At 39.9% G+C, this 25,846-nt stretch overlaps 1 protein-coding gene across 1 annotated transcript in view; it reads right to left on the bottom strand.

The window, feature by feature from the left end:
- Positions 1 to 25,846, bottom strand: part of LOC138198313 (protein shisa-8) — a 103,674-nt gene that overhangs the window by 44,964 nt on the left and 32,864 nt on the right. The window contains exon 3 of the mRNA XM_069149666.1: positions 14,921 to 15,036. Coding sequence (XP_069005767.1) covers positions 14,921 to 15,036 — 116 coding nt within the window. The remainder of the gene's footprint in view (positions 1 to 14,920; positions 15,037 to 25,846) is intronic.

Raw genomic sequence — 25,846 nt, 5'->3', positions numbered from 1 at the left:
TAAACATGCTCTCTGAAATGAGTTGATGTGATGTGGCATTGTATGTGTGTGTGTGTGTGTGTGTGTGTGTGTGTGTGTGCGCGTGTGCGTGTGTGCGTGTGCGTGTGTGCGTGTCTGTCTGTCTGTGCTGGACAGACAGGGGAAAAAAAGAGAGGAAGAATATGTGTCCTTTACATGTGTTGTCATTTTTATGGGCAATGCTCGCATGTGTGCAGCGAAGAGTTTGTGTGTTTTCAGGCTCTTCGCATGTGTGCTGCTTATTGTGGTTCCTTGTCCTCCTCTGCGTTTGTGGGTGTGCATACGAGGCACTCTCATGCTGCTTTCCAAGAGCTCTGGCTTTTGGTTGTGCGACTGATTTCTATCAGATATGTAACAGCAACGTTTGGCTCAGCTCAGACTCACAGGCGCACGGAGCTGCTATGCGGAGCCCAGCTCAGCCGCTGTTTCTTTAGTGATAACTACATCAATTTAAGCTCACAGTAGGAGGAACTTTCACAGACAGGAGACATCGTTATCAAAGGCACATCCTCCTCCGTTACTTCTTATTGGTTTCACATGTCCTGCTTATGAATCAGTCATACCCTGTTAAAACCTGGCACTTTTAATCCTCCTGTAACAATTTGTTTTTTTTTGGTTAAAATGCTCCACAGCGACATGACGAAGCTAACTGATGTATGGTGAGGTTGAACTGTCATTTTCACCAAGATACAAGGTTTTTCCTTTCATCTGATATCGTCTTTATGCTTGTAATTGTCGCATTGAGCTCGAACGAGATTGCTGGTTGATTAGAGAAAAGCGCTCCAGTTGACAGTGAACATGACAGAACACGTGTACGGATCCTCTGAGTGGTGTGAAACAAAATAAATTAACTGAGGGCACATGGGTGATAAATACCAGAGACTGTGGCTGTCAAACAGAGCTCCATCTCCATCCTGTCATAATCATAATAAAGGATGCTTTTCTGTTTAACTGTATCAACAGACAGTAGTGAATCAACACTGACTCCGTTTGGGTTGATAAAGCAACAACACAGTAATGGATTAGAAGCCACCCACAACAAAGGGGTGATATTTTTACATTACTGTTTGTTTATTTACCCAAAGTAAAATATGGCATGGTGGTGTGCCATTATAATATACTCCTGCTGATTGTTTATATGTATTATTTGCAGTTTTGAATCTAAAATGCACAGCTAGCACATTTTGACAGAATTAACTATGCTCTGTAAATATTTCCAACAAAATTCAGGTTGTGTGTAGGAATGTTTTTCTGCTTACGTTTAGCAATCTACTGTCCACCAATAACGTTGTTGTATTCAGAGCTTAACATATTGTTAAAGACTACTGTTACCCGTTAATGTAAACAGAAGGACTAATGATACGTAGGTGCTCTCCCCCACAAACACACTCACCAGAGAGCCTCTCGTAGTAAAGCTGTTAAGCCAGCTACAACACAGGATTTCTAGAGGCTGTCAAAGTTCCCACTGACTCCCGTCTAATGTTAGTCTCTCCTGCCTTGTTACCTCTGACTACTGCCTCTTCTTTTCAGTTTATGCTGTTGGTAAGTTTGAAAGTCTTTTTTTTTTTGTTGCATTTTTTTAAATATGCTCATGGGAAAGCTTCCAGCAGGATTTGATTTGATTTATAGTTATTCGTGAGGCAAAAATAACCTAATTTTAGTTTGTGTAAATAACACAACAGTCATATTAATATAAGTCCGGCTCTCTGGGTAGAGTTAGATAATTGTAATAAAATGGGAGACTGACCTCCAAAGAAGAAGGACAAAATAATTTGTTTCAGCAAATGCCCTTTAGCCACTATAATTATCATGAGATAATCATGAGAGCAAAAGAGGAAGTTGGGTGATGTTAGAGTGACAAAGTCTGCATTGAGGAGGTTGGATGGGCCGACAGAACATTGGCTGTTAACACAGGCTGCTGTTTTTTAAGCATGGCCACACTTCTTAATGAACCTTAACAATTTTGGTTTAGGTACAGATGCTGTCCTCATGATAGGGGGGAAATGCTACATGCCACTGCAGAGGTACTGGCAGACAATGTATTTTGTGTGCATTATTGCCATATTTTTAGTGCAGGAAATTTTTGTGTTTATACAGAATTTTAGGAAGGAACATATTTTCTGTCTGTGTCATCTCCCTTCCTGATGCTCAGCCCCAGTGCTTCCCTTGGCCGAGTGCATTAACCAGGAAACAATTGAGTCCTCTTTGAGAGGAGTTATGCCTCATTATGACAGAATAACAGAGCCAAAATGGAGCCCGATCCCTCCCAGTCGCTCCATAACAGTAATACTATCAGTGAGCCTGCAGCAGTCGAGGCTAATCCTGGCCATTTAATGTATAGCCACACACTGCACCTCACTCAGAAGCTCAGCAGCGGCTCATATCAGTATCCAACAGACACACACACACAGAACTCACATAGACACACACACATCCGAGTGCTCTTCACATCCACGGAAATTCTCCCTTTGATCCTGCCTTGCCGCTTATTGCTCCCAACACATAAAAAAGCCATCCTCTTCTTGCTTTTAAAGTAGTGTTAAGTGCCTTTGCGAGCATGCACTGAGCACAAACCTCACAAACACCAAAAGACGTCACAGTGCTCACCATTTCTTAGACCTCAACGTTTACAAATTCTGCCATCTAACATCTAAATCCAAGGCAGGACGACTGTCCTGATGAATGTTTTGTTTCACTTCACACAGAGACGACACATGACCACATGCAGCGCACGCTTCCGCTCACTCACAAAACTTTATTTTTTAGGTCAAATGTGTAAAAATGTGTCAATCCATAATGATTAACTGTTGGGATAGCTGGAGGCAAAGGAGATGACAGACATAACAAGGCCTCCCTGTGCCTCTCTTTAATTTCTAATACACAACAAACACGCATGTGCACAATAAAATGACCATTCAGCACACACTAACTATGTTTCAGCAGTGTGTGCCCTCATTTGTCTCTGTTGAGCAGCAATTTACGAATCATCTGTCTACACTGCCCGCGATGCTTGGCATTGTTTGGTCTGTGTGTGTGTGTGTGTGTGTGTGTGTGTGTGTGTGTGTGTGTGTGTGTGTGTGTTGGGGGCTGTCATGACTGCTTGGTGCGTGGAGTCGCAGAGTGAGCTCTGATGTCCTTCAAATGACTGAGAAAAATCAACCGCACCAAACTGGATCAATGCACACACACACACACACACACACACACACACACACACACACACACACACACACACACACACACACACACACACACACACACACACACACACACACGAGCATCTTTACTCTTCATGCTCACATGTAAATACAGATGTGCCTCTCGATACTTTATGCCCCCTTACGCATGCTTACACATTCGTAAACACACGTCCTCTGCAGCAGCTGCAGGGGTTTGTTTGAACTTTACCCCACACAGAGAAAAAACTCACATACTTTACATGAATATAACATTTTCACGGACACTGATGGAACTCCAGAGTATGAATCCGACTGACTCTTTCTGTTGTGCCACCATGAAACTGCCAGTATACCCCATCAGTATAATCTACTTGTTGGATGGTTGAATAGCTTCAGAAACCACAATACTTTACACTATTTAGTCTGACTTTCACACCCACTTTACGACGTGATTGGCCAGCTATGCAAAGAGGAGAAAGTAAGATGGATGTGAACTCCTCTCTCGCTCTTCTTTTTATTTAATATACAACTGTGTCAGTCACTTCTCACTTATATATAACTGAGTGTAACAATATGAAGGTCAACATCGCATGATGTATGAACTTCAGGGGAGAAAATATCTGTAATTCAAATGATATTGTGGCTTTTCACTTTGCCTATAATTGTAGCTATTTGGAACAACCACATTCTTTTTGATCCATTCAGTTTGTTCATTCCAGTGTTGTATGAAGTAGTTCTGTTCAAGCATACCTTGTTGTTATTTGTGTTTTGAAGTGTAATGTTTTAAGTCATTTTTGATGACTATGAACTTTGGTACACACATTTGTCTCCCTCTCAAGATTACGTGTAAGTTTGGTGAAACTTTAACTTTCCATGTAGCGTCACCATGTGACTAAAAACCTCCATAACTAATGACATTCTCGGCCTCCGCCGTAGCATTTGCTCTTCAGCATGCTAACAGGCTTAAGATACCATGAGCATGGTTAACATTATGGCTGATATACAACGGCATGCTGTCCTTGCGAGGATGTTAGCAATTATAAGGCTAATTTGTTTTTCCCGGACCACGTGCTTTTTGACTTGTTTTTGCTGTCCTAAAGCGCAGATTGTGGGAGGAAGTTGGAAAAAAAAATCCCACACAGGCACAGAGAGAACATGCAGACTCCACGCAGAAAGCCCAGGACTTTTTTCCTTGAAGGCGACAGCGCGAACCACTTCTCCACCGTGCCAAAAAAAAAAAAAAAAAAATCTGACTTAATAATTAAGTGTATCAAGTCAACTTTAATATCTTTGTAAAATTTGAACTGCAAACGCATTTGTTTATGTAAGAAGTTCGGTTTACGTCAACGTACAGTATTCAGTTCTGTCAGCCTGTTTCTGTCTTCGTCCCTCAATCTGAGTGTCCGTCAGTTTCACCATGTGCTGACCTGACAGTTTGAATTCAGGAGTTTGAGCCAATATTTTGAGTCAGACCAGTGACCCCGTGCCTTTGGTGTCTGTCCACATGTGTGTCTGTGTTTGTCAGCCTCGTGTCTTTGTTTTGGCGGTTCACTGACGCTGCGATCCGCTGTTGCTTCGGTTTATTAATGAGCTTATTCGGGATTCTCCCCCTCTGTGAGTTGTTTGACTTTCAGCAGTGGAGGCAGACAGATGGTCGTAGAACTAGAAATGAATAGAAAGGGAAGACCGATGTCCTTGCTTATGCTGGTCACATGATTTAATTTCATTCATTTGTGCTTATCTTACTTTCATGTTTTTTTGTTCTCTTATACAATGGGATTCTCTGATTCCATATTAAATACATTTCTCTCTATTAATGTAAAATGAGGTGAAAGATATGTTTCATACACACCTATTATAACCCTTTTTCATGTTTTAATCTTAGTTTTTTTTCTATGCTGTTGCCTCCTGGTTCTGGCCCTCTAACCCCCAAAGTTTGCTTTCAACCGAGTGCAACTCAACTCTTGAACTACTAAAACCACCAACAGGGACATCAGATCTATTTACTGTAGTTCTCTGATCATTTCTGGGTGACTCTAGAGTTCAGTCAGAAAATGAGGGGATAACACAGCTCAGTCCACAGACACTCGGGCTATGATCGAGGGAGTGAAAGAGAGAAGCAGAGAGAGGGAGTGCGAATAAAGGAGAAGTGGATAGAGGAATGACAGAAAAGGCAAAAAAAAAAAAAAGAAAAGAAAGAGAAACCTTGAGGGACGTGTGGCTGTGAGCAGAAAGATCAGAGAAGATTGACAGTTAATGAGAAGGAACTGAGGGGAAGAAGAGATTGGATAAGAGATACTGCAGTGGGAAAGTAAAGCTAGTAATGCGCTATTGGATGATTAGCCTGATTATCCACCTGATTTACCCACCCTAAGACTCAGTGGAGATATCTAAATCCTACTGCATTTCTGCTCACCCTGCGGTGGGGGCATGAGATTCTCAGCACATTGTCGTGAAATCCCTCCAAAGAATTTTTTGAGAAATGTCTGCACCAGTGGAAATGGGGGGCAGGAATCCTCACCATAATGTCTATTAACTGTTAATTTTGGGCAGCTAAAAAGTACATTAAAAAAGGTCATGGTAATGTACAGAACTATGCTGTTAAATTACATCGGCCTACGTCTTATCTACGAAGAATCAGGGCGTTCTCTGTCTCTGCTGTTGATGCTCGTGCGGCTAGTGTGTCCTACGTCAGTGACTTTGGGCCGCCAGTCAAGTTGCGAGATCGACATAAACGTGTTTACATCAAATTTCGCTAAATTATAAGATTATTATTAGGCTGGTTATCGAATGGTGTTTTAATTATTCTGGAATTTTATTTCAATATTAGAATGTTAATTTTCTGTAAAATATATTACATTTTATTTCAATGTAGTTTCACAAAACATAAACATTTCTTTTTGGCTCGTGGCCTACATCCAGGTGAATTTTTGGATCTTCATGGGAATGAATTTGGGCACCTGTAATTTTTAGATACTTTTAAATTATGAATATGCATACGGCATCTACAGTAATTGCTCTGCACTGGCTTCAGCATTCAGCCGTGGGGGCTGCCACTTGTTCACATCAAGACATTTAGTGTTGCATCATGCACTCTGATCTGTGTTTGTGTGTTACAGCTGCCAAGTCAGTTTAAACACTTTCCCTTGATCGCATAAAATGTGTTACTCTTCAGTGTTACATCTAATTGTACAAGGCCAGCAGCTCAAGGTCGGGCAAAGGCCGCATTTACAAAGCCAATGAGGTCATATTCAGTCCGTTTGGTTCAAATGCACATCACATCAGACGCTAATGAGAATAAGAATAATAAATAATAATAGCAAACTGAGCCGGAATCATTCAGACGTGATTGTAAGAATGTAACTGGATTAGAGGACAAGTTTGCCACCTGATGTACGAACTGTATAGTGTGTCCACGCATGAGTGTGTTTTCATGCTTGCATGAACATACTCTCCACACACACACACACACACACACACACACACACACACACACACACACACACACACACACACACACACACACACATACATATATATGAATATATTCTTAAACCAGTTTGGCTCTGCTTCACTCCCATTCCCCTCCCTCCTTCTCCCTCTCTCTCTCTCTCTCTCTCTCTCTCTCTCTCTCTCTCTCTCTCTCTCCATCTCTCCATCTCTCTCTCTCTCTTTGGGTCTCTGGTGGTGTGTCGTTGACGAGCTCAGTGCGGATATAATTGGCACTGGTCCCATGTGGCACTGTAGTGATGATCCACAGAAATCAAGGGCGCTCAGATGTAAACAAACACTCTCTCCCATACACTCCTGCGCACGCACACACACACACACACACACACACACACACACACACACACACACACACACACACACACACACACACACACACACACACCAACCTCCTGCCTATACTATGTCTTTTCACTTAACACCCGTCCTGCAGGCTCCCATGATACTCATTTCCTTGTTTTGATTTCAATGTCACACTGATTCCATCTCCCTCCTCCACTCTCTCTTCCTCTCCTCGTGTCTCTGCATCAAACATGCACTCCTTCTCTCTCTCCCTCTCCCTTTGTTTCTCTCCTCTTCCTCCTGCTCTTACTCTTCTTCTTCTATTTCCTCATATAATCTCAGCCTCCCTTCCTCCCCCTCTTGTTTGAATGTTTTTTTTTATTTCTCTGCCTCCACCCTCCCCCACACCCCCCTTTTCTCTCTCTTGCAGGCTAGCAACATGCAAATTATGCCCCACAAATGCAAATCCTTCCCTATCTCAGAAGAGACCTCCAGTGGAGAAGAAGAGTCCGCCCAGCTCAGATATTGCCTCAGTTCTTTCCCTTTTGTAAAACAGGGATATCATTTGATTCAAGGTTACCTGAGAGAACTGCTGAATGAAGAATTACATGTGTGCATGTGCATTAATGAGACAGTTCATGGCTTTATTATTCAAGGTGTTTTAAATGGAGGTAGCAGTAATAACTAGTGCATTGGTTGCAGTGGTTTATGTTTGTAGTTTAATCAGCATTAGGACATAATCATTGTATACTGTGTAGGTAACAATATCCTTTTCAATCAATCATATTAAACATCTTCTGATCTCAGTACAGGAATGTAATGATATTCCTCCATAGTTAGATTTAATAAACTGATAAGGGCAGATAGATTATAGATTATTGATGCGTTCATACGCAACTGATAAATTGGTAAATTGAATGCCCTGAATGCCCATCGAACTGGGAATATCCCACTCAGAAAGTGGGAGATTTTTGGGGGCTCACAGAAGCAGGTTTGACGTCACTTGACTTGGCAATGTCTGGGTGAAAGGAAGAAATGTAGGCTACTTGCTTCAAAAATAGCCAGACGGTTAGCCTGGCCTAACTGGTTTGCCAGCTGTGTTGCCTGTTAAAAACAACAGTACATCAAAAGGTTCCTCTCTGTGTTGGTTTATATGGATGCTTACGAGGTGGTTTGACACTTTCCATGTTTCGACAGCAGCGGGTTTTCAGGGGTCAGTCATGTTGCCTCTTTGTGAACACCCACCAACTCGAAATTTGGATGATCGCAAAACGGGAACCTTCCCACATCAGCTGCCTGAATGCCCGATATGATGTAGCCAGGACATCTGAAATACTGAGGTGCAAGCCTTTCAATGCACCTTAGAAAATTCAGAGCTTCTACATTTATTTTAAATGTAAAGATTTTTTTTAAACTGGTCAATAAACTTTTCTGTATTACCACTTCTTCAAACTGAAAATATACTGAATCTTTTTTTTTTTTTAGCCAAAAGTAGTTTTGAAATAATTTAATAGTTTTATTAATAGTGAATTGTTTATTATTATTATTATTATTATTATTATTATTATTATTATTATTATTATTATTATACACCACTGTGTATATTTTTGAATAACTAACTTGCAACTTCTGTGCACACACTCCAGAAGAATACTTTGAACTTGAGCCCTCAGTACTGGTCATGCTCCTGATATCTGCTGCTTTATCTTCAGTTAATAATTGCTGTTCAGATTATCCCATGTATAATAAATGTTTTTTTTTTTTGTTGTTTTTTTTTATCTTAAAAAGTAGATTTGATGTTTTCTGCTCTGATTATGTATTACATGAAAGTCCTTGTTGGATAAAAAATGTCCCCAGTTTTCCAGCTCTCTGCTCTGTGGTCTGAAATCAGCTGATTGTAAATTAATGAAATAAAGCAAAATTAATTTCTGTGCTACGCTGTGTTGTAGTCAGTGTTACAATTAGGCAATGTTCGCACGGCTGACATCAGCTCAAAGTGATCTGGGAGTGTTCTCGAATTCTCCTCTTTCCATCTTCCTTCCCTCCTTCCCACTCCTCTTCCCTGCCATCTGTTCTCATCTCCCTCCTCCTCCCCTGCCATATATTTTCTTATTTATGTCCCTTCACCTGATACCTTCTCCATTCCCATTCTCATTTTTATGCAATAGCTCACTTACATGACCCTTATGTTTTCATTTTACTTTCCCTGATTTCGAGTCCTCCGCCCTCTGAGAAAAAAATTCTCCCTATGAAAAGATAGGAATCTCTCCAATCCTCATTAGTTTTCCAAAAACTTCGCTTTTTATCTCACCCATTATTTCTTTACCCACAATCACACCCTTCCCCCTTATCCTACCTCTTCATCTCCACAGTAAATCAAAACAAACCCTGCATGCAAGTCCGTATCCCAGTCTGCGTGTGCTCAGGTGATACAGGCTCAAGCGTGATTTGTTTGTATGTGTACATGCAACCATCTGCATACATGACTTTTATGGCCATATAAGAGCACTTTTATTTGTGTGTGTGTGTGTGTGTGTGTGTGTGTGTGTGTGTGTGTGTGTGTGTGTGTGTGTGTGTGTGTGTGTGTGTGTGTGTGTGTGTGTGTATGTGTGTGTGTGTGCAGAAAAGGGTGACTGTCCTCAGGGCAGCTCTCCACACCAGAACAGAACAGAGCAGAGCAGCAGCTGACCAGCTGTCCTCCTTGCAGCTAGCAGCATGTTATCTCTTCTATCTATTCTCTCTATTTATCTCTGTGTGCACTCTTCCTCTTTCCTACACCTCTCCTTTCTTTTCCCTCATGCTTTTATTCTTTTCCTCACATGCACTCTAACTCTCTCACACGGGCTTTTTTTTTTCTTCTCTTTTTCTCGATGTTCACCGGACTCCCTCTTTGTAACCTCAGCCTCCCGCTGTATCCACTCCCAGGTGTTGTTTGACATCGTCTCACACACTTCTCACTGTAATCATTGTCTCCCTTTCATCTCATTGTCTCATTGTTTACACTTTCTGTCCCCTTCTCTCCTCTGCTGTTTCTTCCGCTGACTCAGAAGTGTCACAGTTAAGGTATGCCTCTTTTAACCTCATCCTTTTTTTTTTTTTTAGCTCCTCCCCCTATCTCTCCTTTCCTCATTACACTGTAATGAACTGCTCTAAAAACCCATTAATGTACCGTTATACCTAAATAAAATGAATTGTGATGCTTTCTTGAGCCAAGACTAAGAATGAACAAATTACAGCGGGCTTTTGTGATATTTGACAGTAATGAACAGAAGCTGCATACAAACACTGACATCATATAGTCAATATATATTTGCTTTGACGGAATCAATCAAAAATGCCAATAATTATAAAAGTTAAGTAGAACTGTGCATTTGGTTATTGATCTAGGTTTGATTTCTGTTGACATTAAGTTGATTTAATCCACACAATCACCTCGCAGAGCATGATTTTAAACATTATTTTAAACAAGACTTATTGTATGCAGTTCTACTTTAAACAGTCTTTTTGTTCATCTGCTTTCTCAGCACTACATCTATACTTTAGTCGGTGTACACAAAGGTTCTGGCCTGGTAAATAAAATCCATTTGCCCCACTTGCATTGCAAATGATCACAACAATGGCTGCTGAGCCCCAAAATACCCAATGGTTATAGTGCATAGCAAGACTATTGGTAAGATATATTTGCTCAACTCAAGTGTGTATTTAAGCTGTAGCCAGGATATTTTCAATTCTCGGCTGTATTATGAGTTACATGATGTTTTTAGGTGCCAGCTGGGATAAACTCTTGAGAGAGGAACAAAGGCCAGTCATAGAATGTAGTGTCTAAGAAGACATGCACGCTCATCCCAGAGAAGTATCACAGTAAATCTTCACGTCATTACTCTTATGATGAGGATTTGTTTTTGGTAAAATATGTATGTATAATATACATACATAAAATCTATAAATATTTAGATTGATTTGGTTTGGGAGGCAGCTCAGGATCCAATCACAACAGGTTTATAGTGATGTTTAGAGACAAGACATGCACTTTTCATTTCCATTTAAAATCTAAATTGAAAGCCATATTGTTCTTTGTGTCAAAGAAAGGTGATAGTTAAAACTTTGTCTTATAGTTCTGCCTTTACATAAATGATCAGTTCCATGACGTTGTTTCATCCTCTTTTGTGCTTGTTTTTTAAGGGTTTTTCTTTTTTTTAACTGTAAATCTGAGATCACTTTAAGAAATAAGTAGCTGCTTACATGACCAAAAATGCTTTAAAATATATTTTTAAATGAAATTCAAAGTGCTTTTGACTAATTTTAAATACACATCAAAAAAGCAAATCAATATTTCTTCTATATTGTCAGCTGTAGATCTTAAATGAGAGTTTGAATTGCACCATAGTGACATAGGACAAAGTAAAAAAAAATACATTTTTGAATGAAGCACAGTTAGATCAGGCAAAAAAAAAAAAAAAAAAAAAAAATCGAATTATTAAGGAGAGCAGTTTTTTTTTTTAATAACCAGCTTCCTGTGAAAAGTACTGTTCCTCTAACCTGTAAAAATGTAGTCTGTGTTTTAAATTTTCTGTCTACCATCCCATCCTATTTTTCCTCTGTCTCTCCCTCTCCCTATCTTGTCTCTGTTTTCCTCTCCCTCTCCCTGTCTGAGTGGCCTGGAGGATTAAATGTGTTTAATTAAGAGGTGATTATGTGATGGCTGACACAGCAGGATCAGGATGGCTTCATCTCATCACCCCGCCTTTCATCAGCTTGTACCCCCATTTCACCCCATCAACCTACACGCACATGGAAACACACTTTGCCTCCATATGTCCGCTTTGTTTACGCCTGTTTTCACACCTCTCACACCCTTCCTCCTCTTATTTCCTTGCTCTGTCTATTATTAATTTTAACTCTCATTAAATTGGATTTATCCTTTTTCATTTCCTCAAAGTGAAGGTTGGTTGTATATATCCATGACAATAGGTGCATCTTCCTGATCCATCAGATTAAAAACATAAAAGATAATTTTTCACATACATTAGATATAAAATATCCATAACAATGACCTCATTCTATCTACTGTATGTAACTCTAGCCCAAGGAAGACATATGGTCGAAAAACACAAGACTAAGGACAATTTTTTTTTACAATACGTGGATAATTAAAAAAAAATTTAAAAAAATGTAAACAACCAAAAACTGAAATTTTCTGAAAATGCAGAAGCTACTTCTAGATGCAAAAACAGTGTAAGTAGCACAGAATACAATGATGAAACTGTTTCCGGGGGACCCTAAAAAAAAAAATCAGGGGACACACCTGCTGTTGCTGTGTAGATTCAGGAAATTATTGATATCAGCACTGGTGGTGATGAAAGATTCACTAAAATGTAGATTTTTTTGTTATGATGTTTGCTTAACATACACACCATTCAGATATTAATCCAGATATCCAGAAAACTGCAGCAGTTTTTAAAAATGTATTTAATTTACTGTATTTGGTTGCAATATTTGCTGTGCAATTCAGCACTTGTGTTTTGTCCATTTACAGTGCATTGGGCTGTCAAGGACACCGTAGAAGGTTTTGTATTAAAGGCACGTGCATGCTGCAGAGAGGCTGATGACACTGTTATAAACACTAAGAAAATGAAATGCGGGAAAGCAGAGGAGGTACAAAGAGAGGAGTTAATAGCAGAAGAAGAAAGGAATGGAAGGAGCGAGGGAAGGCAGAACAGAGGAAAGTAGGGTGCTAATAAGCACAATATGGGGTGAAAAAGAGGCCAAAAACTTGTTTATATCAGTGGTGGGAAGATGAAAGTAAAGGGAGAAGTCGCTCTATTTTCCTTTTGTCTTGTATGTGGTGATAAATATGCGTAAGTGAACGTGTTTGTGACAATGTAAAATGAAAAAATCTCTAGCAAGAGAATAATTCATGTATTAACTGGAGAAAATGGAACATCTGGTATCTATGCCAGTATACGTACTTTTACATTTAATCAGGTAGCTATCGTTAGTGAGTCACGTTTATTCATGTGGTTTCATGGCTGCCTCGGCTCAAACACCTCAACTTAACAGTGAAGGCATTTATATACCACACAGCAATGCAACCCTAACTGGATATAGATACAACTAAATCTAGTATCTATAAATGCTGCCGTAGCGAAATAATTTCCCCTTGGGGATTAATAAAGTAACTATCTATCTAAACAAAAGGAGCGCTCACATTTTTTTTCCTGTTGTGCGAGATAATGAGAATAAAACTGTGAGGCAACAGGGACCTTTGTCCTTTAAACATGCCATCACTCTTGTCACAAATGATCCCTCAGGAAATATGTCCACTAATTTAAGTCTCAATCCACTGAAGAAGCAAAAGGGTTATATTGAGCTCGTACTATGTGTGTGTGTGTGTGTGTGTGTGTGTGTGTGTGTGTGTGTGTGTGTGTGTGTTTGTGTTTGTGTGTGTGTGTGTGTGTGTGTGGTGTGTGTGTGTGTGTGTGTGTGTGTGTGTGTGTGTGTGTGTGTGTGTGTGTGTGTGTGTGTGCGCACAGTCCACATTTCTAGAAAAAGAGGCAGACAGACGGGTCATACAGTTTTCCCTCTGTGTTTCTGGAGCTGGAACAGCTAATTACATCTTAATTAAATATGACCTGTCTGTCCCTGCGCCTCCTCGCCCATGGATGACACATGTGTGTGAGTGTATGTGTGTGTGCGAGTACGTGTGTACGTACAGTATATGTGTGCGTGGTTATGTATGCAATGTAGAGATACCGATCGAGAGGTTGAGACTGAATGTAAAACTTGTGAGTGTAAGTTGGTGTGAAGGGGAAAGTGGTGAAGAAATTTACACATGTATGTTCATTTATGGGTCTATGATGTTTGTGTGTTATTATTATTTTCATTGTTTCATGAGCTTCCTGTGTGTTGTCTTTGGCTGTTAGATTATTTGAGGAGATGACTGTGTCACAGTCATTATTAAACCTTTGTCCCAGTGTTGCTGAATCTCCTGAGTGTACTTCTTAGAGTACTTCTGCCATTGCGAGGGAGTTTGTGGAAAGATTATGGAGGAGGTTTACTCGTTTGAACATATGTTCCTGTTTCTCTTAAAGACACACAGAGATGCTTTAACGTGAATTGCCGGAGTGCACAACGCTCAGTCCTGATATATCAGCTGGACAGACATTCAGGCAGCAGATCTGAGAGAAATGGATTTAAGTTTGGGAATATTTTGGGTTCAGACCTGAGGATACTGGTGAGCCGACCAACACGGACGGAGCTGTGGGCTCTTTTTGTCTGTAGAGCTTTGCTGTTACTACAGAACTCTCCTGGTGGAATAAACAGAACAACCCAGACAGAGAGGGGTACTCTGTGTACCAGTCAGCTTTAAATAATAATGTAAAAATACAGAAAATGCCTCAACACTTGATATATTCTAACAATCTCTTTTCATCTAATCTGAACGATTGGAGTAGTATCCTCTCAAGTTGCATCACAATTGAAACAGCTAAAAAGTCATGGAATAGATGCAGTCATTAGCTTAATAGTTAATTAAATTGAATTAATAGGTGCATTGTTGAAGTACAGTTAAAAAGTGTAGATGTAAAACTTTATTTTTAGGTAAAATTAACAGTTGGAATACTTTATCTAAAAGTAATGAATAAGAGGTTGCAATAAATAACAATAAATATAAAACCTCGAATTATAGAAGATTGCTAAAAGTGATGGATAAAAATGTTATGGATATATTAAAATAGTGACTGAAAATGATGTTAATATCGGTAGATAATTGTTATAGATCAACAGCTGATAGTTCAAGTTAAACAGTTAAAATGACTTGTAAAATCCCTGGTGTCATTTTGTATCAGTTTCCTTGCATCACAACTCATGTGTAAACGCACAGACACACAGACACACAAACACACAAACACACAAACACACACAAGACTGACCATTGTTGGAGCGCAGCGCCCTGGCGGAGATGCCGTTGGTCCCTATCGGATGATGAATCCCGGTTCCATCCACTACTCCCGCCTCGCCCGGCTGCTTCAGAAGCTCCGTCAGAGTCCTGCAGGGACCAACAAAAACATTTACACACTTCACAGCCTGAATACAATCTCAACAGTCGACAAACAAATTGTCTCGCGAGCTTTCACCAGTGTACTCGTACAACTCTAAACAAAAGGAAAAAGGGAAAGATTGTGGTTTTAGGCAGAGACAGGAGAGAAAGTAACCGCTGAAGGGAGTGTGGCGCAGAGGTGTGATGAGCTGGGACAGAGTGAGAAAAATCATAAAAAAAACCTGGAAAAATAAACATGTTGAGGTGGATATTATATGAACTTCCATTATTGAAAAAGAAACCATCCAGACTTCCATCTCAATAACTTTACCTGAGGATAAAGACGAGTTTGAAAAATATTATTCACATGAATAATATAGAAAATGCTCTAAATTACATTCAAGAAAGTGGGCTTGAGGATGAACAGGATCCGTCTCTGGTTGTTTGCCAGCTGGGAGTGTCAATCATTTATAAAAAAAAAAAGAAAAGAAAAGAAAAGTAAAACAGCATCCCCTCTTGCCATCTTTTATTTGATGCCTTTGAACAAGTTCTGATGTCTCCTGAAAACTGGAACACAAGCAGGAAAAGGCCTGCAGATTTAACTCTTCAGCAGCACACGGGATCTGCAGCTGTAAACAAGGACGAGGACTGTGTGTCGTATCAGACGGAAGGCAGCTGCTTCATTTTAGTCTGCTTTAAAGTTTTATCTTGTTTATTGTAATCTGGTTGATCATGATCCAGGTGTACTGGACCCTCGGGGTTAAGTCCTTACTCACTTTAGCATCTGAGGAAAAATGTGCATGCTTCAGCTAATTTATGAAAAAAAAAATAAAAAAAAAAAATCGTAATTAAAATTGTGTAAAATGTACATCTGGAGTCAGCTGCGGTCCCTGAACACAATGTTCAGAGTGGAAACTAACATCAGACAGCATACTAGGAAAGGAAGCAGGGGATATTTTCTGTGTGAAATTGCTACTTTTTGCATTAATTTAGAAAATTAAATTAAATTGACCTTTACAAATTGTTAAAATGATAAATCCAACACTGGACCATCAGAGTCTGTCAGTTCAAATTAATACCATTTAATGTGTGAAGGGTGGTAGAGGACAAAGATAATTTTGATTTCAAACCTGCATCATTGTAACACGTGATTGTATCTTAAATGCTACAGTAAACAACCCTGGTGTAAACTAAAGATATTAATTTCCCTTTTTGCCACTATTTTCTTCTAATAAGACAAGTAAAAAAAACACTGTAGAAACTATCATCTGCTGGTCTGCTCATATCAAATTCTTTAATTGGTTCCTATAAACTTTCCAGTGTTTGCACACAGTAACAAGGACTTGAAACAAGAATACACATGTCGTTGTTGACGAGGAAATTAAAGCAACAGATCAGCTGTGACCTCAGAGCTGCGACCGATAGACTCACTGACGAAGGCTTCACACAGCCCTGTAAAATGCTTTAGAACAATTGTCTTTTTATTAGCCTCCTGTAGCAGTCGGCCGCCTGTTGTCATGAGAGCGGTGGGCACAAAAACATGAACATCAGCATAATATGAAGCACTTCAAAACAGCACATTGTACAGGAGGCACTGAATATTAGGTATGCTTGTGTATATAATACATATTTACTATCTCTAAATACACTTTCAATATATGCATGTAAAATTACTTTTTTTACATAGTGTAGCTTCTTATCCATACAATATTTATTCAAGCATTCTTTGCACTAAATGTTGCACAATCCTGTGCATGCAAAACTCTCCTGTTTATAGTTTGCAGTACAGCACTTGCCTGTACAAACCATATATTTACTTAGTTTGTATTTGTTGTTCTTGCTACATTTTATTGCTGTATTATGTATCTGTTTATGTTTTATCCTGTAAGTTTGTTGTCGCAGTGTGCAAGTATGCTGTGAGATATTTAGAAACGGTGGCAAACTCCTTGTCAGTCAAACTTTCACTTAAATAATAATAAATAATGATTCTTTCCTCTCCCCTGACACTCTTCTGGCTGCTAAAGTACCATTAAGAAACCCTCAGTTGCTTTGGTGGAACTGAGCAGCAGTCAAATGTTTTTTGACCAAACTATTGATATGTACAAATCTGGAGAGGAATTTATACATTTTATTGATAAAACCACAAGGTTTGACAAAAGATTAAAATCTAACGGGTACATTAGGACACTGACAATTTAAAAGGAAAACTCAAAGACAAGAAGTCCCCTTAAAATATACCAAAAAAACTGCTAGTATGTGCCACAGGAACACACCGTGCCTGCACATGCATCTCAATTGCCCTTTGCATTTTCTGCTTGCTAGCCAATCCATTTTCTGCTTCTCATCTCATTAATATCTGTCCACTTCCAATCCATTACTTAAATTGTCTTCCACTCTCGCCCTCGATGGTAGTAAAGCGGGCTGAAACCGCTTCTCTGTCACTCCCCCCACCCCCACCCTGCGCCCCCACCCCACCACCACCACCACCACCCAGCTCTGTGTCTCTTACTTTCGTCCCCTCCAGAATGCTTAAGAGCGCTATTGTTGAGTACTTGTTGTTCTCGACACCCTCTATCTCCCTGGAAACATCTTTGCGTTCTTTCTCTCCTCTTCTAATCCGGTCTGTCTTATCTCCTCAACTTCCTGTGTCTGACTCTGCTTCCCCCTCCTGTTGTCTCTCCCCCCTTCTTTATTTTCATTGCTATGAGCCTTTTATCTCTCCCCTGTATCACTTCCTCAACCCTTCGTCTCTGTCTTTCCACTCCTCTCAGCCCTCTGATTGTGCATCTCTCATCGTTGTGTCTGGTCTGTCTCTCAGCTTCTCACCCTTTGGCCCACTTTCTATTTTCTGCCTCCTCCTTCCTTCTTCCCCTTTCGTATTCTCATCCCTTCCTCCCTCGTTCCTCCTCCTCTCCCCGAGGAAGCTGTCATATAAACTATTCCAACGTGCAATATTAGTGATATAGAGTGATATGAGGACATCAGGGCCTCATTGCAACACACACAAAGGGCTTAAACAATAAATGACGTTTAAATTAATGGTGAATATTTCACCAGGAGCTTTTCACCGCATGGTTCTTGCGGCACACAAACTTTTTCTATACTTACTGTAGTACTCTTACATTGAGTTGCATGATGTACAGAACAGCTAAATGCCTCAAATGTAAAGGGAAAAAAAGAAGCAAATCTGCATGGCTTAAGTTGTATATAAAAAAAAAAAAAATACTGTGTAAGCCCCCGATCAGAATAGCATCCACCCAGGCTATATGCCGAGGGAAATCTGCCTCTTTCATGATAAGCAGGGAAGTGTTGACATGCGGCACTTCAAACAACACACACTTGTAGCACAGACATGAATGAGGTTAGCAGTACACTGGCGAGCCACACACATGACAAAGCAAAGAGTACATTGGATATACCTGCCGAAATCTAAAGCAGATTTTTTTTATTTTTTTTTTACTGTTGCTGTTTTTCAAAAAGATAGACATTCAAAGTGAGGCGTTGATGTCAAAAGGGTTCAGCCAATCTATTGAAGCTGAGGAGATGTATTTCCTTATCACTTCCAAGGTGGATCCAAAATACTGTCAGTACCACATTCTCTGTGGCATATTTTATCATCAATAAATCACAGCTAAGTTATTTTTGAGACATCTTAAACCAGTAAGGCCATGAGAGATGAAAGTGCTATAGGTTTTTACACCTGCAGTATGGGCCATTGATCAGACATGTTAAAGTCAGTTTACTCTGTTTGTCGTGCTTTGTTTTTTGTCAAGTCTAAGGAAATAACTTTGATGAGATCATCAAAGTTATTTCCTCAGGGTGAATGATAGGTTAATTTACAGGCTGGAGTTTGGAAGCTAAAAATGTATTAGAAAAAGTCTGTGTTAGAAAATAGAGTTTGAAAGATGTTGACATTTGCCAGGCAAGGATTTAAAAATGTCAGATATCTTCGCATCAGATTTTTAGATTTTGATTATTCTTCCTTTTAAAAAGGTATCTAGAAGGATGTGTGTGTATATTGTGTATGACAACTAATATGTAAAACACTAAATTCCCTTCATATACGTCTGTCACTCGTGTTTCACTTCCTTGGATCAGGGAGGTCCATTCGTCTTTGTAATATTTTCTTTCTCATTTTCCTACAGGGCGCAGACGGGCTATTTTGTTAAGGCTGGGTCAACTTCCTTCATATGGAAACCTCCCTATTGTTAAATGTTATGGAGGGTTGTTTTCTAGATTATATATTGTTAATCAAATCCATGAGCTTTGCATTCAGGCCAGACGAAGCTCATTTCCAGTTAAATTGCTAAAAATGGATTTCCGCTGTAACACAAGACGGAATATGAATTGAATAATGAATAAAAGCTGATGTACGGAGACTGTATTTTCCCAAACTTATAACAAGAATGATTCAGCAGAACGTGGTAAATATTCGCCACAGAGGGTTTTACTCCTTTGAGGTTTGGTGGAACTTCTGGAAAACTCCAAAGAAACATCTCCGGGCAATCTGACAGGTTTTAAAGCACTGCATGCTCAGCTTTGTCCTGAAAGAGGCTCGCTAAATACTACAGAGTAAGACAACACAAAATACGACAAGCTCCTCCTGATATCTTTCAAACATTTTATTTGATAAAACATAATAAAGTTAAAAAACCCAGCAGTCATGGAGCTGTTCGAACTGATAACAGTGACAAATTAAAAGTCCTTATGAGCCCACCGACTGAGCGTGAGTGTCTTTTCCAGTGAAGCACTTTAATATGTGTGGTAATTGCTTCAAATGGAGTCAGCCATCTACCATCATGGAATCTTTTCAGTTGAGTGCAATTAGAGATCCTTCAGATGTTTGTAGGAAAAAGGATTAGCCTCTGAAAAGTATGCTGATATTCACACAGCATGAACCTTCTCTGGGATGAAACATGTGGCAGCTGATTAGAGCCTAACAATTTGACAGTGGTTTTTTTTTTTTTGTTGTTGGTTTTTTTTTTTTACTTTTCCACTCATTTACACTGATAAAGCTGCTAAAAAGTGCATTTTTAAATTAAGAAATTTAGATCCGGTTGTCCACTGAAGGCTGAAGGATCGGTTTCTGGCTCCTCCCCTTGCAGCCTGTTCTCCTTCCTAAGGGGTCAAGTACTGCTGTTTTGTCACAGCCATTGGCATCAAAGAGATACACATGAGGTACCTTATATTATGCACCGTGATGAGGTGGACCAAAAAAGGTCACATGTATACATGTAATACATTTATATTAAGCTGTCTGGTACATCCATTCCCCCAACAGGGACTGCAAATGTGCTCTTTAAACCCTGTTCGGCCACAGTAAGTGCTCCCGAGGAGCTCAGCTAAAGGCTAACTTTGTGAGGTCACGTAAGCAGTAATTGTTTTGTTGTTGTGACATGATGGAAAACTCAAAATGGTGATTAAGAGTCCAAAGTGATTAAGTTATAACTCACTTGTTTACAGCAAGGGAACTCTGATCGGATTTAACTTGAAAGAATGACAGAAATACGTGTTTTGTGTTATTTGGGCAAAACCCACACAACCATTGCTTCAAGGAAAACAGATTGTTTTTCTTTATGCAAATGAAAAGGCAAATATTTTTTTCACGGTCAAAGTACATATCAGTCAGGGGCTTTGGAGTCAAACACTGCGAGAGAAAATCATTGCATCCACACTGTTGTGTTTCACAACCTTGCAGTGGCCGCGTCCGGGTTGTGTAACTAAATGTGCACTATTGTTTTCAATTGTCAAAGAGCGTTTGGTGCTAAAAATAAAGTGAGAAAAATACCCCACGGTCATGTATTAAGACATTCAGTATTGTTCTGCACATACAAACACACACAAACACACACATACACACAAACACATTTACTCCCCTGGGTCTATACACAGCATTTTGTGGCTGAATCACTCTTCACTGTCACAGCAGGTTAGTTTATATTACAAGGCCCCCCATAGATGATTCTAGGGCCCAGTAACCCCGCATGGAGCCGAGCATGGTGATGAAACACTGCTGTTTCTAAACACTGAGGGTGTGTAATTGTGTGTGATGCTTCTTGCTACAGTTGTGCCACCCGACCGACCCACACAAAACCCCAAAAACACGGCTTAGGCTCGCACAACAGAAGCTGCTTCACAAACACACATGCACAGCTGCTGCCCTCCTATCTACAGTGGAGCCCGGAGGGAGCTAATTGATGCCACACAGGAATGACTCACCCATTAATTCTCATAGGTGGTAATTTAAAGAGGTTACAGTGGGTGGGAATTGCATATGTGTGTGTTTGTGCGCGCTTCCCAGTGATCTCACCAAAAATCCTCCTGGGCAGAGAAAGTGAATTTTTAAATAAGTGAGCAAAGAGAGGATGTATGCGAGTTTATGAACATGCGGGGGCTGCTTTCTCACTGTCCTATTTTTTTTTATTAATTCATTATTAATTTGAATTGTGAGACCTCAAAACAAACACAAACAGAAAACCTTCTTCTTCATATTCTTCATCTTTGTCTTCTTTTTCTTTTTCTTCTTCGTCTTCTTTGTCTTCTTCTTCATCTTCTTCGTTTTCTTCGTCTTCTCGTGGCCTTCTGACCAAATGATCTGATTTTCCACCTTCTTAATGAATATTACATAACGAGCTCGTGTGTTTTGTTTTTATGCTAAAATACTTCCGCAGAAATACGGTTATAGAACGTAAGATTTCCATACCCCCTCAACTTGGCAGAGTTGAGCGTTTCTCTCAGCAACTGATTGTTATGTAAATTAAGTTGAAGTTCATAGTTATTGTTCCAAAACTGTTGCCTTTGAGTCTTTGAATGGGCAGTTTGAACAGGGATGCAAAATGAAGCCTTTGAATGTGAGATGAGAAGGCAGAAAGAGATATTCAGATGTAGCATAGTGTGTGTGTGTGTGTGTGTGTGCGCGCTGTATAAGTTTATCTGTCTCTTCATCCTTCCCTCCTTCCCTTTGTCTTGTGCTGTTATGAAATGACAGAGTCAACACTTGAAGTCCCTTTTGATCAGTAATTCACTGCACTTTATCCCACCGCTGTGTCAGACGGACACACACACACACACACACGCACACATACACACACACACACACACACACACACACACACACCCACACACACACACACACACCCACACACACACACACACACACACGCACACATACACACACACACACACACCCACACACACACACACACCCACACACACACACACACACACACCCCCCCCCCCACACACACACACACACACACACACACACACACACACACACACACACACACACACACACACACACAGGACCAGATCCCCCACACATATACAAGGCTAAATGGATACTGCAGTGGCACAAGTGGTAGCATGTATCATATCAAGGAGGGGTGTGTGTGTGTGTGTGTGTGTCTGATACCCCAGTCTCTCTGACACATAAAACATCCACGCACACATACAAACACTCACACACAGCAGACACGCAGATATGCTGTAGCTGCCAGATAGTGCACCCTTGTAGGCTTGGTACAGAGCCTGGATCTGTCTCCCACCCAGCTATTCTCCTATTAGAGCTGACAGCTGCCAAATAATGTCCCTTGGCATGGCTGAGTGCCTGCCATGCCAGGGCCTGTTTGTGTTCATGCGTAGTCTCTGCTCCACTCACATGAGTGTGTGTGTGTGTGTGTGTGTGTGTGTGTGTGTACATGTGGATAACATCACACTGGGAGAGTTTCATTCCAAAACATTGTATTTGCAAATACGTGTTGAGGTCACAGACCATATTTAAGATAATATTTTTAATACCCAAAATAAACGTTGTATAGTTTTTCCCAGCTGTTATTTTCTACTGTTAATTATACAAATATTAATGTTAAAAAAAATTCAGTTAATAGCAAAAGTGGCCACATCTTTGGGCTGGATAGAATAACACATACAACACTAGGCAACCTTGTAGTTTAATGTCAACTAAATTCTCGAGTAATGTCTCATAACAGCCGTCCATGCACCTTTCAGTGTTCAACAGGCCCGCAATTCTGGAGATGCTCAAAGACACAAGTACTGTTACTCTGATCGCACTAAAATGCAGCGCGCTCTAAAGACCTGATTGGTGTATTAATGCCGATCACAAATTGAAACACTGGAGACTTTTCACTCTGGACAGTCGGCATCATGGCGACGTTGTGGAAAAGGATGGATCCATTTTGTAAGTGCAGCCATAGACATGCACACACACACATATATATTTACATGTTTTTAACTGCAGCGGTCAAAGAAGCTGCAGCTCTACTGTTGTTGGATAAAAGCCATCAGTGTGTTTATTGTGTGTATGAAACAGAGAACATGAAAAAAACCTTCAAATTTTGATAAGATAACCAAATAATTCCTTGTTTGAACAGGTGTCTCTGATATCTGTACCGTGTGTTCATTGCCAACAAAGTATCTGAACTGTGGCGCTTCTCAGGTTTAAATCCAAGGACTGTTTTCTTTCTCTCTTGTCATCATTACCTCAAGAGCATGCTGCTTTACTGATGACGTCCATACTGTGTTTATATATAGCCTACTTGTGAAACCTTCAAATTTGTCTGTATCCCATAACAGTTCGAAAGATATTATTACATGGATGTGTCATGAAATTATTTCTCGGGTTCCCTGGCTGCTGCTATGTCAACTTTTTATAAAAAATAAAAACCGTTTGAGTCATTTATTCAGTCCATGTATTTATTTATTTTTATAAAAAAAAAAAAAGAGCTAACAAGCAGTAGACTTCTTTATTGTCATAACTTCTCCAAAAGGAAGAGAAAAAAAGGAATTATTTGTTTCCTCATATCTTGACCATTATGCACTATATAAAGCTAAGAAGCAGCAGCATCATTACAGTCAGTTCAAACCTTTGCATCAACTCCGATTTGCTGCACTAGCTTTATGTAAAAATCAGACCTGAATTCGTTGCAGCATTTGTGAATCATTGCCCTCAGATAGAACCACTAGAGAACTCGGGTCATCAGAACAAGATCCTCTGATTATGCCTCACTCATAGTTCTGAACTCTTGGTGAGGGTTATGGTTCAGTCTGCTGCTGGGGCTCAGATCAGTTAACATTGTTGATTCTCATCTTACGGCCTATTTATTTTTTATCATCATTTTATTGAAGCTTTCCTGCCCCAATTTGTCACAAATATTTGAACACTTCTTAGCTGTCTTTGATTTGGATATTTATTGAAATGCTTTGTATATTTGTTTTGTTATTGTGAGGCACTTTTTAACCCTGTTTTTGTAACTTTTCTTGAAAAGAGAACTTTTTCTACATTTACCTCATGTCATCACTCTTTAGAGCTCAGTTTGAATATGTTTGACAACGTTAGTGGTGACCACAAATAGATTTGATTTCCAGATTTAAAAAATATATATATTTATGTAATAGATCTACATACTTGGATAAAGCAACATAAAAGAATCAAATGATGAAATATAAGAAAGAACTCAAAGGCAACATGCTGCAAGCTGCATGAACCAGTCGCTGGCAGGATCTCAGCACTGAGGCTGTGGTGTTGCTAAAGATGATGTCACAGAAAATACCATATGTCAGCCTCTGAGTCACTGCCTGCACTCATTATTTTGGGCCATCTTTATTTTAGAAACAACAAAACACACACACACACACACACACACACACACACTCACACACACACACACACACACACACACACACACACACACACACACACACACACACACACACACACACACACACACACACACACACAAAGATTCATTCTCCTCAAGGGATTTGTTCTCAAACATTCATCAGTGTGACGCACACATAACCCACGCATGAATACACCTCCACACACAGACACACATGCATACACACGTTTGCCTGCTGAATATCTATCATCTATTGAAGTTTTTGACATTATTGATGATATGCAGGTACTCAGAGTGCAATGATGTCAGCATCATCCATCATTACATGGCAATAGACAGAATAATATTGATCTGTTCTTTCACATATCTATTACTGATGAACCCGCTCGGACCAATGAATTCGTGATCAGTCTCTATCAAACTGAATAGAGTACAAAAGATGTTATGGACTTACAAACATCTCCTATGCCATATAATTGTTGAGACTTTTTTTTCTATGTCCCTTATATAATCAATACTTAGACTTGCACGTCCTAAACTATAGATATAGACCATTAATTCTACTTCAATTAATGTTATTTTAGGGATGAATGAAATACAACAAATATCCTGTAATTGTGCAGAACTGCTGTCTGATTTTACCCGGATGGGTCAACATCTCCTCCGTCCCCACTTTAAACATGGACTGAGAGATCAATTCACACCTTTATGTGTTTTACAGATGCCCCCCACCGGCACATGTCATACACTGTAAATAATTTCATGGTCAGGGCAGCAGTCATGAATGAACAACACCGCAGCACTCTCTCATCTGTGCACAGCGACACGCGGTGTGTGTACTGCCGAGTTGAGTGACCTTGAATTACAACCCCAGGCACAGACACATAGCACTGGCGTGGACGGTTTGTCCAGGGATGCTGTATGCTCAGTCCAGGAAGGTGAGATACACGCAGTTCAAAGACCACAGCAGGATCCATGCAGAAATGGCAGATCTGCTCACTTTGGATGCAGTTTGCATGAGCACTTAGATGTAGCAGCTCTGTGCCTCCCAAATGAGTGCTATTTGTGGTTAAGAGGATGCAGCTGGTTAGCAATGTGAACTATCAATGGACATGCAAACTGCTTGATTAGACACTAGAATCCACATGCTGGATACCTGATATACAGATACGAAGTCC

The sequence above is a fragment of the Embiotoca jacksoni genome, unplaced genomic scaffold, assembly GCF_022577435.1.
Source record: "Embiotoca jacksoni isolate LCO1_2020_lvr unplaced genomic scaffold, fEmbJac1.0.p SCAF_15, whole genome shotgun sequence".
NCBI lineage: Eukaryota > Metazoa > Chordata > Actinopteri > Embiotocidae > Embiotoca > Embiotoca jacksoni.
This window is presented reverse-complemented; position numbering and strand designations above follow the sequence as displayed.